The following is a 20,670-nucleotide window of genomic DNA, read 5'->3' on the forward strand; positions in this document are numbered from 1 at the left end:
TAGGTGATCCTAACAATTAGATTGATCAATTAGACTAATTAGATTGATTAGACTAATTAGACAATTAGGTGATCCTCGTGCCAGTCAAACCACTTGCAAACCACATTGAAAGTTGAAAATAACATTCCATTCACTTTTACCCTCAGGAGTCTCGAACCCAGTAGCACCAGAGTGGAAGACAGGAATTTTACCGACCAGCACCAGACACAAATTGTAGGTTACCAGTCCAGCTGGCTCTCACAAGCACCAGGCACTGGCTGGATGATTGCAAGCACCAGCTGGATGATTGCAAGCTTCAGGTGGATGATTGCAAGCATCAGCTGGATGATTGCAAGCACCAGCTGGATGATTGCAAGCACCAGCTGGATGATTGCAAACACCAGCTGGATGATTGCAAGCACCAGCAGGAAGCAACAAGTAACCGTGACTCACCAATGACGTTAAGATGGACCAGCATTGACATCTTTGGCTCGGTGGAGATCTGGCACTCATAGGTGCCAGCGTCGCGCTCCTGGACGTACTTGATGACCAGCGTCCAGGTGCCTGTATCAGGGGTGAAGTGTACGGTCAACCGGTCGTCCCTGACGAAGGTGTAGCGGTCCACTGTTAGTATATCCGCGTCCCTCTGCCTCACCCAAGACACCTGCAGGACGGAGACCCAACTCAGGACCCTGGATGCAGTAATTAGTTAGCACACACACACATTGTAAATATTATTGGAAACGTGTAATGGTATTTATTTTATACACAATGAGGCAGTATATATAAAAAGTCTGTAAGTGATTAGAGAGGAATATGTTCATGTGAACTATCAGAGAACGTTCATCAAGACCTAGAAATAATCACTAGATTTAGCGAGAAAACTATTTTAGACATAGCCGAAGGACTTTATATCAAGCACTCTCATTTCATAAGAACATAAGAACAAAGGTAACTGCAGAGGGTCTTTTGGCCCATATGAGGCAGCTCCTATTTATAAAACTTGCGTAACTATCTATGAGACATAACAGCCTATGAGATTTCGTACTCATAAGTCAGCTTATATCTAATAACGTCATAACATCTGCATAACAAACCAATTTACATTACCAAATCTACCAATTTACAAGAGAAATTCTACCAATTTACAAGAGAAATTCTACCAATTTACATTGAATTTAAGACAATCTAATTCAGCAATGTACGTGATAACACAGCATTTAATGATGAATTCAAATAACAAACAAAGCTTCATAGGGCACAAAATAAAAGTTAAACGTTTAATAAATAAAGAAAGAATAAAGAACATGCCAGGAAAGGTTATAATAACTGATAATTAATGAGAAATGAAATGGGTGATAAATCGCCCCCCCCCCCAAAAAAAAAAAATAATACAAATTCAAGAAAATTACAGATCTTCACTATTAATACCTAAAACTTTGGTGTTTAAGAAGAAAAAAGTAATAAAAAAACCTAAGTATGAAATACAATTTTGAGTTACAAAAAAATACAAAAAACTCTGTTTTAGACTTTTGTAGATTTTGTGGCACTAACCGACTTGTCTCCAAGCTGATTGACGGTGCAGGGAAGGTAGGCTACGGTGTCCTGGTGTACGGTGATGTTCAGTGGCTGAGGGCTGGGGAAATAAGGACCCATGTATAGCCCTGTGCCCGCCCCTGCCTGCCCCACCATATTCCCTGGGGGATCAGAACCATAAGTAAGTTAGATTCAGTGAATGATTTGTTGAACGTGTAAGAATGGTGTTTATATATACTGTTACATCTTCAAAACTTAAAGTTCTATAGTTGGAAAGCAGATAGGTGTCTCCGAAATGCTATTGTGGGTGCTGGTGGCTCAGTAGGTAGAGCCACCAGCACCCACATTATGACACATTAACAAAAAACTATGAGCGGCATATGAGAAATCGATCAACGTCTGGACAGCATTTAGTAACTTTGAAAACAAAATGAGATACTCGAGGGTGCAATGAACTTTGTGGCACTCACCTGCAAATATGCAACCCCCGGCATTAAAGATATTTAGAAACGTTTGAACGATACACAGTAAAGTTTCTCATGAGATGAGTGAACTGAACTTAGAAAATTGAGACTCTGGGAACTTGACTTAATCGCACTGGATGCAAAGAAGAACATTGGAAACATGATTGCGACATACACAATTGTAAATGGAATCAACAAGGTAGACAGAGATTATGTTTATTGCTGAGAACGGCAGAACCAGAGGACAAGAAAGAGAACAAACAGAAAAGAATAGAAACGCAGAAGAATTACATAAATGATAGAAAAGAACATCTTTAATGTAATGATTGTTAATAAATAGCATAAATTAGATGAAGAATTGATTTAAACTAATTAAATCTAAAAATTGTATGTGTAAATATGTTATTATAAGCGAGATTGAGCAAAGTCCTTGGATTCCATTGTAAATATGATTGAAAGGTGCACGATTCTACCGTTGGGCCAGCTAAAGAAACCCAGGTGATTACATTTACATAAATAAGCACATTCATACATATATTTTTTACATCTTGATTTCCAGACGTAAGCAATGCAATTAAGAAAACAATTTAGCGAATTAAGGAGGTCGTTGATTTGATATTTTCTGTAATAAAAATGTGATATTCGGAATTTTTTTGAAGTAGTTAAACAAAATGTGTCGGTTTTTCAGAGCAGTGAGTAATGATTATTGAAATATATCTGAAAGGCGTACAACTATACTGACGGCATTTAGAATCATTAATTATGCATTGTAAACAGCATTCATTCATTGTCGATTGTTTTAAAACAATCGGGGTGTTATTGTCAGCCAAGCAGTGTGTGTGTGTGTGTGTGTGTGTGTGTGTGTGTGTGTGTGTGTGTGTGTGTGTGTGTGTGTGTGTGTGTGTGTGTGTGCACTCACCTAGTTGTGCTTGCAGGGGTTGAGCTCTGGCTCTTTGGACCCGCCTCTCAACCGTCAATCAACAGGTGTACATGTTCCTGAGCCTATTGGGCTCTATCATATCTACATTTGAAACTGTGTATGCAGTCAGCCTCCACGACATCACTTCCTAATGCATTCCATTTGTCAACCACTCTGACTCTAAAAAAGTTCTTTCTAATATCTCTGTGACTCATTTGGGCACTCAGTTTCCACCTGTGTCCCCTAATGCGTGTGCCCCTTGTGTTAAATAGCCTGTCTTTATCAACCCTGTTGATTCCCTTGAGAATCTTGAATGTGGTGATCATGTCCCCCCCCCTAACTCTTCTGTCTTCCAACGAAGTGAGGTTTAATTTCCGTAGTCTCTCCTCGTAGCTCATACCTCTCAGCTCGGGTACTAGTCTGGTGGCAAACCTTTGAACCTTTTCCAGTTTAGTCTTATGCTTGACTAGATATGGACTCCATGCTGGAGCCGCATACTCCAGGATTGGTCTGACATATGTGGTATATAATGTTCTGAAAGATTCCTTACACAAGTTTCTAAAGGCCGTTCTTATGTTAGCCAACCTGGCATATGCTGCTGATGTTATCCTCTTGATATGAGCTTCAGGGGACAGATCTGGCGTGATATTAACCCCCAGGTCTTTCTCTCTCTCTGACTCTTGAAGTATTTCATCTCCCAAATGATACCTTGTATCTGGTCTCGTGCTTCCTACCCCTATCTTCATTACATTACATTTGCTTGGGTTAAACTCTAACAGCCATTTGTTCGACCATTCCTGCAGCTTGTCCAGGTCTTCTTGAAGCCTCAATCTGTCCTCTGTCTTAATCTTTCTCATAATTTGGGCGTCGTCAGCAAACATTGAGAGGAATGAGTCTATACCCTCTGGGAGATCATTTACGTATATCAGAAACAGGATAGGTCCAAGTACAGAGCCCTGTGGGACTCCACTGGTGACTTCACGCCCTTCTGAGGTCTCACCCCTCACTGTAACTCTCTGCTTCCTATTGCTTAGGTACTCCCCTTATCCACTGGAGCGTCCTACCAGTTACTCCTGCCTGTTTCTCCAGCTTATGCATCAACCTTTTATGGGGTACAGTGTCAAAGACTTTCCGACAGTCCAAAAAATGCAGTCCGCCATCCTTCTCTTTCTTGCTTAATCTTTGTCACCTGATCGTAGAATTCTATCAAGCCTGTAAGGCAAGATTTACCCTCCCTGAACCCATGTTGATGGGTTGTCACGAAGTCTCTTCTCTCCAGATGTGTTACTAGGTTTTTTCTCACAATCTTCTCCATCACCTTGCATGGTATACAAGTTAAGGACACTGGCCTGTAGTTCAGTGCCTCTTGTCTGTCACCCTTTTTGTATATTGGTACTACATTAGCAGTCTTTCATATTTCTGGTAGGTCTCCCGTTTCCAGTGACCTACTAGTAACTATACACTATGGAGAGTGGCAAGCAAAGTGCTCCTACTCACTCTTTCAATACCCATGGTGAGATTCCGTCCGGCCCAACAGCTTTCTCACATCCAGCTCCAATAGGTGTTTCTTGACCTCATCTCTTGTAATTTAGATCCTATCCAAGGTCACCTGGTTTGCTGCCACCTCTCTTAGCGCTGTGACATCTCCCTGTTCTATTGTAAAGACCTCCTGGAACCTTTTGTTGAGTTCTTCACACACCTCTTTATCATTCTCTGTGTACCTGTCCTCGCCCACCCTAAGCTTCATCACATGTTCCTTCACTGTTGTCTTCCTCCTGATGTGACTGTGTAGTAGCTTTGCTTCGGTCTTGGCTTTATTAGCTACATCATTTTCATACCTTTTCTCAGCTGCTCTTCTCACACTAACATACTCGTTCCTTGTTCTCTGGTATCTCTCTCTACTTTCTGGTGTTCTGTTATTACGGAAGTTCCTCCATGCCCTTTTTTTCAGCTCCTTTGCTTTCATACAATCCCTATTAAACCACGGATTCTTCCTTTGCTTCTCTGTTTTTTTCCTGTCAGGCTGGGATAATCCTGCTTAAACCCTCCTGACATTTTTGGGTGACATAGTCCATCATGCCTTGTACGGACTTGGTTCCGAGTTCTGTGTCCCAATGTATATCCCATAGAAATTTATTCATCTCCTCATAGTTTCCCTTTCTGCACGCCAGCCCTTTGTTTCCCAGTTCTTTTTTGGGGTGAAATTTCCTAGCTCAACCAAGTACTCAAAGCTCAATACACTATGATCACTCATTCCCAAGGGGGCTTCCAACTTAACTTCCCTTATATCCGACTCATTTAGGATAAATATCAGATCAAGCAAGGCTGGTTCATCCCCTCCTCTCATTCTTGTCGGCCCCTTGACGTGTTGACTTAGAAAGTTTCTTGTTGCCACATCCAACAGCTTAGCTCTCCATGTATCTGGGCCTACATGTGGGTCTCTGTTCCCCCAAATTATCTTCCCATAGTGGAAGTCTCCCATGATTAGTATTCTGGATCCATTCCTGCTAGTCACAGAAGCTGTTCTCTCTATTATATTGATGGTGGCCAAGTTGTTTCTATCATATTCCTGTCTGGGTCTTCTGTCATTCGGCGGGGGTTATATATGACTACTACTATAATTTTCTGTCCTCCAGTTGCTATGGTGCCTGATATGTAGTCACTGAAACCTTCACAGTTCTGAATTACCATCTCTTCGAAACACCAACCTTCTCCTAGTAGCAAAGCTACACCACCTCCTCCTCTCCCTTCTCTCTCCTTCCTCACTACATAGTAGACCCTGTGGAAACACTGCGTTTGTTATGATTTTCGTTAGCTTTGTTTCTGTGAGTGCTATTATGTCTGGGTTTTCTTCTAGTGCCCATTCTCCGAATTCACTTGTTTTACTTGTAATCCCATCTATATTAGTGTACATTGCCTTGAAGTTCAATTTCTTCTGTTCATTTTCTTGTCCCTTTCTTGGCGAGCATTCTGCTGGTGTGGGAAGCTGTTCTGTGGGTGAGAAGATCTGTGACGTGGTTTGCAGGGTCTCAGAGGATTTTGGGGTGGGGGTTTAAGGGAAGGGGGACAGGTAGGGTGTGAGTTAAGGAGATAGGGGGGACATGGAGGATACGGGGTGAGGGGGGAGGAGGGATAGGGAGGGTATGGGATGAAGGGGGAGTGGGGACAGGGGGGAAAGGTGGGAGGGGGGGACATGATGGGAATAGGGAAGGGGTGACAGGGTCAGAATGGGGTGGGGGGGAGGGATGGTTGGGTGGGGGCAGGTAGGGTGAGGGGAAGGGAGGGTTTCTATGCAGAGGGGGGTGGTGGTGTTGCCCTCCCCTCTGGTGTTGCTGGGATGCTGGTTTTTGACTACCCTCTTGTCTCTGGGACTGTTGTGTTGGGGGTTTGATTTCCTGGTTTGCTCCTCTCTCCCAGCGCTTCCTCCTTGCCTCTGCTGTCCTGGCTCTCTCCTCCTTCGTCCTGTCACTCTGCAGGAATACTTTTTTGTATCCCTCCACATGCTGCAGACGACTCTACCTTTCGAGAATATCCTCCTTCGTGGTTTCGTTTTTTAACACTACCTTTACAAGTCGGTTTCTGTCCTGTTGTACCAGCCAAACCTGAAAACCTTCTCAATGTTTTGTTCAGCCCCTTCCATCTGTAACCCCTTCAGTAGCCAATGTACTGCCTCTCTGTCCTTGCTATTCCATTCTTGCCTGTTGGATCCTTCCTGTTCTTTGATGCCTACAACTACCACTGATCTTTTTCTCTCCAGCAGCTGAGCTGTGCACCTTGCTGCTTCCTGTGACGTAGCTGCTTGCATCGCTACCTCCCTCACTGTGTCCATTGCTTCTGAGCTCTTTTTCAGTCTTTTCGCAAATGTTTCAGGTACAGAGGCATTTCCATCCAATGTAACATTCCCACCTTCCCTTTGGATGATAGTCTGATGCTCGGTCTCTTTATTTTTCTCTGTGAGTGATTTGTTCTCCCCTGCTGATGTCAGCTCACTTTGCAGATTGTTAATTGTAATCCTCATTTCATGCATCTCCCTCCTGAATTCCTCCAGAACTTGGGTTAATGTTTCCTTCGTTTGGACACTCTGGCTGTTTCCTGTGGCCCTGTTGAGTCCTCCTGCCATTTTGCCCCTTGTCAAGAGAGAGAGAGAGAGCAAGAGAGAGAGAGAGCAAGAGAGAGAGAGAGCAAGAGAGAGATTGCAAGAGAGAGCAAGAGAGAGAAAAAGAGAGATAGAACAAGAGAAAGAGAGCAAGAGAGAGAGAGAGAGAGAGAGAAAGAGAGAGAGAGAGAGAGAGAGAGAGAGAGAGAGAGAGAGAGAGAGAGAGAGAGAGAGAGAGAGAGAGAGAGAGAGAGAGAGAGAGAGAGAGAGTGAGAGAGAGAACAGAGAGAACGTGTGCGTGTGCGTGTGTGTGTTAAGAGAGAAGGTTAAGAGAAGGTGAGGTGTTGTCTGCCGATTACGGCAGGTAATAGAGGGGGTAAGAGAAGGGGTAAGAGAGGGGGTGAATTATGAGTGAGGTTTTATCCCTTTCCACGAAAGGTGGTAATCCCTTCTAGCCTGACTGGACGTATGTGTGTGTGCGTGCGTGTGCGTTTGTGCATGTGTTTGTTTTTGCGTGTGCATGCGTGTGTGCTTGCAAACGTACGTGTGCATACGTGCGTGTGTTACGGGGGCCCCGTATAATGTCAACCTCTATCCAAATTCAGCCACTTTGATATTTTAAATGTATCTGATATACTGAGCAAGAATTTGGTAATATTTTACCTCTGTACACCTGAAGAATTGACCAGAGAGGGGTACCTACCTGTCAGCCTCCCGCTCACACAACCAGGTGAATAATTACGATGTTGGATGACGAAGTAATCCGTCGTCGCCTCCCACGCGGTGATTCACTAATCCATTACATTGATGATGGCGGTTCTTCTCTATCTAACACAAATCTCTGGAGTCAGTCACTGTATCGGTACACTGTATCAGTCACTGCAAGCACAGTACCCCCATGGTACTGTGCTTGCTCCAGTACTTTTTCTCATCCTCATATCGGACATAGACCAGAACACAACCTATAGCACTGTATCATCCTTTGCAGATGACACTAGGATTTTCATGAGAGTTGGCAACATAGAGGACACGGCAAACCTCCAATCAGATGTTGATCAGGTCTTTCTATGGGCTACAGAAAATAATATGGTATTCAACGAGGATAAGTTTCAGCTCATGCGCTACGGAAAAATTGAAAATATAAAAACAGGAACCACGTACAAAACGCAGGCAAATCATATCATAGAACGAAAAGGCAATGTAAAGGACCTGGGTGTACTCATGTCGGAAGACCTTACCTTTAAAGAACACAATAAAGTAGCCGTCACAACTGCAAGAAAAATGACAGGTTGGATAACAAGAACTTTTCACACTAGAAATGCTATACCGATGATGATACTTTTCAAAACGCTTGTGCTATCTAGAGTGGAGTACTGCTGCACAATGACAGCCCCTTTCAAAGCTGGAGAAATTGCTGACCTAGAGAGCGTGCAGAGATCCTTTACTGCTAGAATCCACTCAGTAAAACATCTAAATTACTGGGACCGACTAAAGAGCCTAAATCTGTACTCCCTTGAGCGCAGGCGGGAGAGATACATAATAATTTACACGTGGAAAATAATTGAGGGGCTGGTCCCAAACCTGCACACAGAAATAACACCACATGAGACAAGAAGACATGGCAGGATGTGCAGAATACCCCCGTTGAAAAGCAGAGGTGCAACAGGTACTCTGAGAGAGAACTCTATCAACATCAGAGGCCCGAGACTGTTCAACACGCTTCCACTACACATAAGGGGCATAACTGGCAAACCCCTCACAGTGTTCAAGAGAGAACTGGATAAGCACCTCCAAAGGATACCTGATCAACCAGGCTGTGACTCATACGTCAGGCTGCGAGCAGCCGCGTCTAACAGCCTGGTTGATCAGTCCAGCAACCAGGAGGCCTGGTCGACGACCGGGCCGCGGGGACACTAAGCCCCGGAAGCACCTCAAGGTAGCCAAGGTATCGGTGTGTCTGTTGTGTTACAGTTCACCAATTCACTGTACCACTGATCACTTGACCCAATATGTAAACAAAGCCTTTTGGGCCCTCCCACATCGCCTGTCTGGTGAATTCACTGTTTAACACAAAGTTCTAGTGATAGCACTGTATTATTTCTTTCCTTTTCGCTGCGGTTATACGCTTTGTGATACCCCTAGATCTGTGATCTGTCACTGTAGCATTAATTAACCCAAAAATATTGGCGTTTATTGTAGCGCGTGACCCCAGCGACCCTCCCTAGGTTCGTGTGTGTGTGTGTGTGTGTGTGTGTGTGTGTGTGTGTGTGTGTGTGTGTGTGTGTGTGTGTGTGTGTGTGTGTGTGTGTGTGTGTGTGTACTTTTTGCACACAAACACATACACAAAACATCAAGTGTGTGTGTGTGTACTCACCTTACTGGGCGTTGAGTTACGGCTCTTAGGTCCCGCCTCTCAACCCTTCATCAATTGATATATAGGTTCCAGAGGAGACTACTGAGAATTGACATATTTACATTTAAACTGAGAGAAAGTAGGACAATAAGTGGAAGCTGGAAACGCATATGGATTGAAGAACTGTATGGAAACTCTCGTAGCCTCTACGAGTGGTCAACAACAGGAATGCACTGAAAGAAGAAGATATAGATGCCACGAACAAATCCACAAGGGCCGTAATGAGGGTTCGAACCTACATCCGAGAGGTATAACCACAATAACACGCTATTGTGATTTCTGTGTGTATTGTAGAAGCCACCCTTATCCATAACCTTAAAGTCGACAAATGTTTACAACATTAGGACAGGTAAATGATAACGGAATAGGCACAAGGCTAGTAGGCGAGATGTTTAAAGCTAGTCCTCACTTCCCCGTAGACAATGGCAAGTGCATACGGTAGGATAGGTATTTACCTGTTAGGTTCGTACCGAGTACGTGATGTTTGAGCCACACGGCATATGATAGTAAACACAATAAATGATGGGTGAGCCACTCAATATATGACGTATGACCAACACAACACATTATGGTTCCCTAAACTGCAGCAAAATCTATTTCGACAGCTGCCCTGCAGTCAATAGCTCACACACATATTAATTACATTTTAATTCTACGGTTGGCTGATTGCAATATTACGTTCTTCCATATGCTCTTTAAACAGAGACCCAATCACTTGGGCTGGGCGGTAGAGCGACGGTCTCGCTTCCTTTAGGTCGACGTTCAATCCCTGACCGTCCAAATGGTTGGGCACCATTCTTCTCCCCCGTCCCATCCCAAATCCTTATCCTGACCCCTTCCCAGTGCTATATAGTCGTAATAGCTTGGCGCTTTCCTTTGATAGTTCCACCTTTCCTTCTTCAAACAGATACTTTTATATAACAATTAGGGACAATTGCAATTGCAACTATTCTCTCTGCAGGGAGAGAGGGAGAGAGAGAGAGAGAGAGAGAGAGAGAGAGAGAGAGAGAGAGAGAGAGAGAGAGAGAGAGAGAGAGAGAGAGAGAGAGAGAGAGAGAGAGAGAGAGACAGACAGACAGAAAGACAGACGGACAGAAAGCCATTTATCTGTAGGTCAGGGCTAACTTACCTAAGATAAGAACGACCACACACAGTAGTAGCGACCAGCTCTCACTCTCCATGCTGGCCTCGATCGATCCCCCTTCTCCCCGGCGTTTTTCTATCACTCCTCGCGTTAATCAACTGTTTATTGGCCGTCTTCACTTAAATTTTAATTTTAAAGTTATTGTTTTTAACAAATATGTCATATTTGGTTTTGCTGCATATTATCTTCCATTTTTCCCCTTCACATATGGATATTTTTTGTATTTGTTGCTCCATTTCTAGCTTGAGTATTTTTATTGTCTACTTTTCTTGTCATTATTAGTGTATTTATGAGAATTTATGAGAATTCTCAGGAAGAGGAACGACTTCTCTTTTTACACTTTCTCATCACTTCATATTTTCTGTTAAGACACCAATATATGGTCCTCAAATACCGGCTCTGACACCGCCACATCTTCTCTCCTTAAGCAAGTTCAGACCACATTCCTGCATCTTCAGCAGGATGGAGGGGGGTTGGGGGGGGGAGGAGTGGGTAATATGGTTAAATCCGATAAGTCTTGATCAAATCCGTGCATCATCAACACCAATGGAAGTGGATTTATTTCAGGATCCGCCTTGCACTGATGAAAGGCGAATTCTTACCAGATTGTTGCATCATTAGGAGCAAGAGGAGAGGAGGTAGCATCATCCGGATGTGGTGGAGGCTGGGGAGGACTAAGCATCACTCCTCTCCCGTCACTGTTCTTCTCAGGCCTTAAACACATGACCAGGAAAGGAATTTTCATTCTGAAAAAAATAATATATTTATTACGTTAGCTTCACTGTGATTTACTTAATATGGACACTTACTTTTAATAACAGATTAATCATTGGAATTGGTACACGTTTTAAATGAAATGAATATATAAGGGGGGGGGGTAATATTGATTTGTTTATAATTTATACATAATTTTGCCTCGCCCTTCTAACTTGTGTTATAGATTCCAAGCAACTAATACAAAATTGTAGCAATAAACACTGCAATTGTTTGCAATATGTTGCAAGAGTTATCTCCAATGAGCTATAGAGAAAAGCAATTTCACTAAACGAATATATGTATATATATATATATATATATATATATATATATATATATATATATATATATATATATATATATATATATATATATAAATATATATATATATATATATATATATATATATATATATATATATATATATATATATATATATATATATATATATATATATATATATATATATATATAAGGCACAACTCTCCTAAACACGAGAGTGAAGTGTACAACTTTAGAACACTTTCCCACCAGGAGACTCGAACCCTAGCCAGCACAGAAGCCTTCCAGCAACTGGCATAACAGTTGCTGGAAGGCTTCTGTGCTGGCTAGGGTTCGAGTCTCCTGGTGGGAAAGTGTTCTAAAGTTGTACACTTCACTCTCGTGTTTAGGAGAGTTGTGCCTTAAGCATAGACACTGTGTCTTCCCATATTAACAGGGACTTGATGAAATTAACGTCTAAATGACCCCTCACTTGCTCTAGTGCTCTTGGGAGGTGGTGATCTTTGGCGTATTTAAATACTCCAAAATTACCATCTCTTTTAAGGGTCTGAGCTGGTGGTGGAGCGGGTTAAGGCGTACCTGTTATGCCAGTTGCTGGAAAGCTTCTGTGCTGGCTAGGGTTCGAGTCTCCTGGTGGGAAAGTGTTCTAAAGTTGTACACTTCACTCTCGTGTTTAGGAGAGTTGTGCCTTAAGCATAGACACTGTGTCTTCCCATATTAACAGGGACTTGATGAAATTAACGTCTAAATGACCCCTCACTTGCTCTAGTGCTCTTGGGAGGTGGTGATCTTTGGTGTATTTAAATACTCCGAAATTACCATCTCTTTTAAGGGTCTGAGCTGGTGGTGGAGCGGGTTAAGGCGTACCTGTTATGCCAGTTGCTGGAAGGCTTCTGTGCTGGCTAGGGTTCGAGTCTCCTGGTGGGAAAGTGTTCTAAAGTTGTACACTTCACTCTCGTGTTTAGGAGAGTTGTGGCTTAAGCATAGACACTGTGTCTTCCCATATTAACAGGGACTTGATGAAATTAACGTCTAAATGACCCCTCACTTGCTCTAGTGCTCTTGGGAGGTGGTGATCTTTGGTGTATTTAAATACTCCGAAATTACCATCTCTTTTAAGGGTCTGAGCTGGTGGTGGAGCGGGTTAAGGCGTACCTGTTATGCCAGTTGCTGGAAGGCTTCTGTGCTGGCTAGGGTTCGAGTCTCCTGGTGGGAAAGTGTTCTAAAGTTGTACACTTCACTCTCGTGTTTAGGAGAGTTGTGCCTTAAGCATAGACACTGTGTCTTCCCATATTAACAGGGACTTGATAAAATTAACGTGTAAATGACCCCTCACTTGCTCTAGTGCTCTTGGGAGGTGGTGATCTTTGGTGTATTTAAATACTCCGAAATTACCATCTCTTTTAAGGGTCTGAGCTGGTGGTGGAGCGGGTTAAGGCGTACCTGTTATGCCAGTTGCTGGAAGGCTTCTGTGCTGGCTAGGGTTCGAGTCTCCTGGTGGGAAAGTGTTCTAAAGTTGTACACTTCACTCTCGTGTTTAGGAGAGTTGTGCCTTAAGCATAGACACTGTGTCTTCCCATATTAACAGGGACTTGATGAAATTAACGTCTAAATGACCCCTCACTTGCTCTAGTGCTCTTGGGAGGTGGTGATCTTTGGTGTATTTAAATACTCCGAAATTACCATCTCTTTTAAGGCTCTGAGCTGGTGGTGGAGCGGGTTAAGGCGTACCTGTTATGCCAGTTGCTGGAAGGCTTCTGTGCTGGCTAGGGTTCGAGTCTCCTGGTGGGAAAGTGTTCTAAAGTTGTACACTTCACTCTCGTGTTTAGGAGAGTTGTGCCTTAAGCATAGACACTGTGTCTTCCCATATTAACAGGGACTTGATGAAATTAACGTCTAAATGACCCCTCACTTGCTCAAGTGCTCTTGGGAGGTGGTGATCTTTGGTGTATTTAAATACTCCGATATTACCATCTCTTTTAAGGGTCTGAGCTGGTGGTGGAGCGGGTTAAGGCGTACCTGTTATGCCAGTTGCTGGAAGGCTTCTGTGCTGGCTAGGGTTCGAGTCTCCTGGTGGGAAAGTGTTCTAAAGTTGTACACTTCACTCTCGTGTTTAGGAGAGTTGTGCCTTAAGCATAGACACTGTGTCTTCCCATATTAACAGGGACTTCATGAAATTAACGTCTAAATGACTCCTCACTTGGTCTAGTGCTCTTGGGAGGTGGTGATCTTTGGTGTATTTAAATACTCCGAAATTACCATCTCTTTTAAGGGTCTGAGCTGGTGGTGGAGCGGGTTAAGGCGTACCTGTTATGCCAGTTGCTGGAAGGCTTCTGTGCTGGCTAGGGTTCGAGTCTCCTGGTGGGAAGGTGTTCTAAAGTTGTACACTTCACTCTCGTGTTTAGGAGAGTTGTGCCTTAAGCATAGACACTGTGTCTTCCCATATTAACAGGGACTTGATAAAATTAACGTGTAAATGACCCCTCACTTGCTCTAGTGCTCTTGGGAGGTGGTGATCTTTGGTGTATTTAAATACTCCGAAATTACCATCTCTTTTAAGGGTCTGAGCTGGTGGTGGAGCGGGTTAAGGCGTACCTGTTATACCAGTTGCTGGAAGGCTTCTGTGCTGGCTAGGGTTCGAGTCTCCTGGTGGGAAAGTGTTCTAAAGTTATATATATATATATATATATATATATATATATATATATATATATATATATATATATATATATATATATATATATATGCAAACAAGCCTGAATGGTCCCCAGGACTATATCCAACTGAAAACTCACACCCCAGAAGTGACTCGAACCCATACTGCCAGGAGCAACGCAACTGGTATGTACAGGGACGCCTTAATCCGCTTGACCATCACGACCGGACAAAAGGAAGTGATAGCCGAAGCTATTTGAACCACTTCCCCGCCGGCACTCGGATGGTAATCTTGGGGATAGCATTTTATCAAATCACCTCATTCTTTGGGGCACACGTGAGGAACACAAATGCAAACAAATTTTGTTTGCATTTGTGTTCTTGTTTTGTGAATCTTGTTTGCATTTGTGTTCCTCACGTGTGCCCCAAAGAATGAGGTGATTTGATAAAATGCTATGCCCAAGATTACCATCCGAGTGCCGGTGGGGAAGTGGTTCAAATAGCTTCGGCTATCACTTCCTTTTGTCCGGTCGTGATGGTCAAGCGGATTAAGGCGTCCCTGTACATACCAGTTGCGTTGCTCCTGGCAGTACGGGTTCGAGTCACTTTTGGGGTGTGAGTTTTCAGTTATATATATATATATATATATATATATATATATATATATATATATATATATATATATATATATATATATATATATATATATATATATATATATTTTTTTTTTTTAATGAGTACCACCTGTGGCTGGAAGAAGGGGGACCCTTAGTCTCGGAGGAAATCACACATAACGCATTAGAGGGAATGTTTAGGTCCCCTCCAATACAGTTTCTGTGTGCTTTTCTCCTACCACTCCCTTCCTTATGATTTTTTTGTAGCTTTATTGTATATACTGAAAGGTTACAAGATGTACATTGGTTGATGCAAAGAGTGCTCAAAGGTTGTGGATCTCTTGAAGCTACTCCGCTTCCGGACAGGAACCGAGGATGCATCAGGCGTTTCCCCTCTGGATCGCCACACTGAGACGTTGAAACAAAAAACTGGCCGCTCCTGGGTCTCTGGTGACGTCAATGAGCTTGGAGCCTAATTCCTTGAGAAATCTCAAGGCACTCTTGCCCCAGGGGCCATTGGTCTCAGACGCTATGGGAACAAAGGTGTATTGACCTTCCAATCGCTTGTATTTGACTGATTTAGCTATTTCCCTGTGGTTGGCCGCCCCACCTGCTTGATCAGCACCGAAGTGTACCTAGGTGTCAGCCAGGGGTGGATACACATGTGTAGTCCCACACCAACTGTCTACCCTCCTTCCATGAGTATATGGTGATGCCATCCGGGTGAAGTGCGAGGAAATCTGGGTTTTGGTCCCCTAAGATGCGTACTTCTCTCACCGCAGGGCACTGAGCTGAGGCGAGACTTCTCTTGATGATGTCATTGACCTCTTTGTGTCTTGCATGCCAGGCCTTTGTGCTTCCGCAATGCAATTCATGCAGTCCGTATTGGTCTGCTTCCACCCTGTTCCAAATACACTTGTATTCAGTGTGAATTGGGACACCAAGGCGGAGGACAACTGCTACACAAAGGGATTCTGGATCTAGGCACGTGCCCATTGCTGACATGGGTACTGCCAGGAGGAAGTCTCCTGCATGGGGGGCACCCACTGCTCTGAGGAAGGCTTTCTCCTTGTCTGATGTTGCGGCGCTGAGCCGCAGCTCTTTTTTCTATTAGTGGGTGGTCCCAGCTGGACTGTTTGTGTTTTTTTTATGGTTCTATGATGGGTGCTGGGGCTGCAGGAGCTTCCCACTGATTTGAACATTCAGTGAAAGCAGGATTGTGTATATCTGCTGAATTACTCAAGAGTTCAGGTAGGATATCTCTTACGAGATCGTGCGATGCATGGTAGGAGGAAATGAAGGCTGGTAGAACAATCTGGGAGGCTGTACGGACACCAAGGCCGCCGAATCTTACAGGGAGGGTTGCTTGCTCCCACTGAGAGTCGTCCAATGGCAGGTTCAGGACTTTCACCAAGATGGACCTCAGAAGGGTATCATACACATTTAATTTAGGGCTGTTGTAGGATGGGGAACACCTGAGAAAGTAAATCAACTTAGAGAGAGATAGACATCTTGTGAGGAGGAAGAGAGCATCATGGGCATCGATCTTGTCAATCCTGTCCAGCATTCTCCTTAGATCAGTGATTTTTGCGTCCAGGACCTCCTCGATCGCTTGTGGGCCAATGAGGGTACCCAGGAGAGTGCAGTCACGTGGCTCGACAACGAGAATATCTGGAAGGACATTTTTTATTTGGCCAGTGATACCTGGGTTGCGGGAGACTATTTCGCATTTGGATGCAATGAGAATGAGGCCCGAAGCTGCTCCTTGCTCCTGGATTTTCCTTATATCCTCCAAAATGGTATCCGAGGTTCCGGCGAGAGTGCCATCATCCAGGTACCAGATGTTTAGTTCGCTTGTCAGATTGTCAGTGACCTCTTTGATAGCTAAGCAGAAAAGGAGGGGGGCCAAGGGATCACCTTGTTTGACTCCTTCACAGTAGTCTATTTCATGCTCCCCAAAAAGAAGCTTAGAGTCCCCACTGTAGTACGATCGGATGAATGGGTAAAGGGGACGGAAATGGTTGTGTACAGCCCTGAGGACAGCGTCTCTTCTGACTTGATTGAAGGCATTTTTGAAGTCAAGTTCTACTAGTGTCTTCTGGGCTGGGAGATCAGCAATGTAAGCCCGCGCTGCATGTGTTGCAGCTTCACAGCCTAGGGGGATCCCAAATCCGAGCTGATTAGGTTTCAGCAAGGTGGCTGCTTCCTGGCTGATAGATTTCACTGCCGCCTTAGCTACGAGGCGTCGGAGGGTGTTGCCAACGGTAATGGGCCTAATTCTCCTGTCCTTCTTTAGAGCACAGAGTGCTGCTCCATAAAAGAGAGGCCTGATGTCCTCAGGGATGTCGCCGGCCAAACACATTTTGGAGAATCTGGTAAGTTTCACCAGAAGGTCCTTTGCGGCATCTCCCAGCACCGGGTTCAGCATTTGTTTGATGTGCTGGGGTCTTAGGCCTGTAAAGCCCCCTGCTGAACCTGTTGGGAAAGACATGGATGCTTTGTAAACCTCAGATTCTCGAACAGTCAAGGGTTCTATGCCAGCATTGTTTTCCTGGGGATCCCTGCTACTGTCTGGGGCTCGGGGTAGGTTTTTGTCTTGTAGAGCCTGTGCTGTCGTGGCGTTCCTGGGGGCAATAGTGTCATCGCTAGTTATGATTCTGATGGCACCTGTGGTATTGCCCTCTTCTATTTTCCTGGTGATCTGTGCTCTCAGTTTGTGATTCTCATGTGAGCTGTTGTTTGTCGTCCTACGGCTGGTGTTCTTGGCACGAGGGGGGAGGCGGACTAGGTGGTCTGCTCTGGGGAATTCATTAAGAGCCCTAATTTTGGAGGTTGCTAATGTCTTGTCTCTCCTCGGCGGTAATGCTAGGCATGCATTCCCAAAAAAGTAGGAGATTATGCCATGCTCCAATGGTTCTAGGAGCATTGTTGACCTTTGTCAGCAGACTGGTGAGTTTGGTAGCTGCTTGGTGACGGCAGCCTTGGGGATGTGGGACAAGGTTCTTGTGGACGTCGCTTTGACCACTTCAAGCAGATTATCTACTGAAATAAAGTTGAGGGAGGTATTGTTCCTCGCTTCAGCAGCAGGTTGTTCATTGTTACTGTCCCGGGCGCCTAGACCCTAGACAACTGCCAGAATTGACAAAATGTCGGTGGACAGTTCCATCAGCAACAAGACAAACCCGTTTGCCACACACTTACAGTTTCCACTTGGGCGTTCCCCCTCTTGGCTAGAAGGAGGGTGTGTGTAAGGTGCAACATGCGCCATGCCTAGATGTCCTGACGCCTGGGTGACCATTGAGTGTACCCTCTCCTTCCCGAATGGAGTATACCAAGGCAAGCATTACCCTCCTGGGGGAGTTGGGCATGGCCTGGGCACCGTCTGTGGGTAGGCTGTGTGTTGATGGGCTGGGTCGGGCACAGGTAGCGGGGGTGAGGGTAGATGGCGGGTGGGCTGTTCTGGGGGCAGGGGTGATGGAGGCGGCACATGTGAGTAAACTAAACTAACACGAGGGAGGCCGCCGTCAAACTTGAGACACACTTTCAACACTCGAGGAAATCACTTGTGCACTCTGTTTGAAACACTACACTCGCCACAATTATTAGGAACGCACTAATACCCGACTAATATCATTGTAGGCTGCTTGAGAGCCTCCCCCACCACTCCCCCATCCCCCCACACCCCGCTTGGGGGCTGGTGGGTGGCGACACTGGCATGACGGCAGCGACCCTCCCCTCACCCTCACCCATACACTGTACCTGCCTCGCCATACACGAAGCTCAAACGACGCACCTTTCTACGTTGATTGTGTTGGAATGAAGGAGATACAGTTCTTTTTGTCACCCCCGGGGCCTTCAGCAGGTATTCATACCTACATAGGTCAAGTCTTGGCTGGCTCAGGCATCGTGATCCACGTTGAAATGCTTGAAATGCTATAGTAGTCTAATAGGGGGTATAGGTGTTTACACCTATACCCCCTATTAGACTATTTTACAGGAACTTCTTTTCCACAGCTCATAAAGCGGAGGAAAGGGAACATATCCTGAAAGATATTGTTAATAGAAACGTTATCCCTACAGACAAAAATCAGAGGATACAACTGACGATTTACTATAAAACCAGAAAAACGGCCAGCCTACTCATGAGAAACTCTCCAGACACAAAACAGAACGCTTTAAAAGAGACTAATGTCGTCTATGCCTTCAAATGCCCTCTTGGGGACTGTAAGCTCCAAAAAACCCAGTATATAGGCAAGACAACAACATCTCTTTCTAGGCGTTTAACGATGCATAAGCAACAGGGCTCCATTAAGGAACATATAATCTCTTCCCACAACCAAACCATCGCCAGAGAAATCCTAGTAAACAACACAGAAATTATCGATAGATACAGCGATAGCAGGCGGCTTGACGTTTGCGAGGCATTACACATCAAGAAGTCAACACCAGCAATCAACAGCCAATTAATGCACAACTATATTCTACCCACCTCAAGACTCCGCTCCAATATAGAAGCATCAAGAAATATGGACCAATAGGCTTTCTACAATCACTTCTATTCAATACCCATTGTCTCATGTTCTGGCTTGTGTTGATGAAATTAATACCTTATTAAATACCACCTCACCCATCCACCTCACTCAAATGTAGATATAAACAAAATCGGAGATGTGTAAGTTCTATTCAGTTGTGTATGTGTTAACTAAAGTCTTTGAAAATGTAATAAGTTTTATGAAACGCGCTCAAGTGTCGCGTCAGACTAGAAATAAAAATGAATTTTGGAGAATTGATTTTTGAATTACTTCCAACAGTGAAAAGAAATGTACGAAAGATTGAGAAAATTCGTGTTAGAATTATTAATCTTACTTTTTCGGTCATATTTAATAATATATATATATATATATATATATATATGTATATATATATATATATATATATATATATATATATATATATATATATATATATTTATATATATATATATATATATATATATATATATATATATATATATATATATATATATATATATATATATATATATATATATATATATATATATATTGTGAGGATAATCTCTTTCAAGAGAGATTGAGCTTGCTCTTCTCTACATCAAGTTACGTATATTATACAAGAATAAGATGCTACCTACAAGATACGTCTGCTAGTAGCACAAAACGTTTTGACCAGGAGGTAAACGTACCCAAAACTCAACCCCTACTCCACACTCCCTCCACGCCGGCTCGTCATCAACCAGCCAACTACCCTTCCCAGCCTGCCTGCTCCTGATTGGTGACTCGCCGACTGCACAACTGCACTTCTGCCCCTCTGCGCCCTCTACCTGAGTCGATGTCTGGGCTTGAACCAGCCATTGAAGTCGGAATATCCTTGTGCTCTCAAGCAGTGAACAACTAACTGATATAAGCTGTGTATCAGGTGGAAGTTTCTCAGCTAGCGCCATATTCTCAGCATCTGATTATTTTTCAGTGTATTTATATTATTGTTGAGTAACTTCATCCCTAATCTTCATTTATGCTATATGTTTTTTACTTGTTTATTTGCACTGTACATAGCCAAGGGATTGTCTTTGTTTAAAATTTAATTTCTATAATAATTAAAGTTTCATTGTTCATACTATGTGTTTTGCGTGTCTTACCTTACTTTACCACAGATAAACAGGCAAGCAGTCTATCTTTATTTTGTAAGTGTGACTAGGCATTGACACCAGCCATTAGGAGGACTGCCGAACATCTACACTCCTACATTTTCCCGTCACAATATATATATATATATATATATATATATATATGTG

The 20,670-nt window shown here is 43.7% G+C and overlaps 1 protein-coding gene across 3 annotated transcripts in view; it reads right to left on the bottom strand.

Annotated features, from left to right (window-relative positions):
* The window catches only part of LOC123748003 (matrix-remodeling-associated protein 5-like), a 97,493-nt gene that overhangs the window by 15,196 nt on the left and 61,627 nt on the right, over positions 1–20,670 (bottom strand). For all 3 annotated transcript variants that reach the window (XM_069324413.1, XM_069324411.1, XM_069324412.1), the window contains 3 exons: positions 10,537–11,297; positions 1,534–1,676; positions 433–643 (listed from right to left, as the gene is read on the bottom strand). In XM_069324413.1, the coding sequence (XP_069180514.1) occupies positions 433–643; positions 1,534–1,676; positions 10,537–10,588 (406 nt within the window). In that variant the 5' untranslated portion in view covers positions 10,589–11,297. The remainder of the gene's footprint in view (positions 1–432; positions 644–1,533; positions 1,677–10,536; positions 11,298–20,670) is intronic.

The sequence above is a fragment of the Procambarus clarkii genome, chromosome 14, assembly GCF_040958095.1.
Source record: "Procambarus clarkii isolate CNS0578487 chromosome 14, FALCON_Pclarkii_2.0, whole genome shotgun sequence".
Taxonomy (NCBI): domain Eukaryota; kingdom Metazoa; phylum Arthropoda; class Malacostraca; order Decapoda; family Cambaridae; genus Procambarus; species Procambarus clarkii.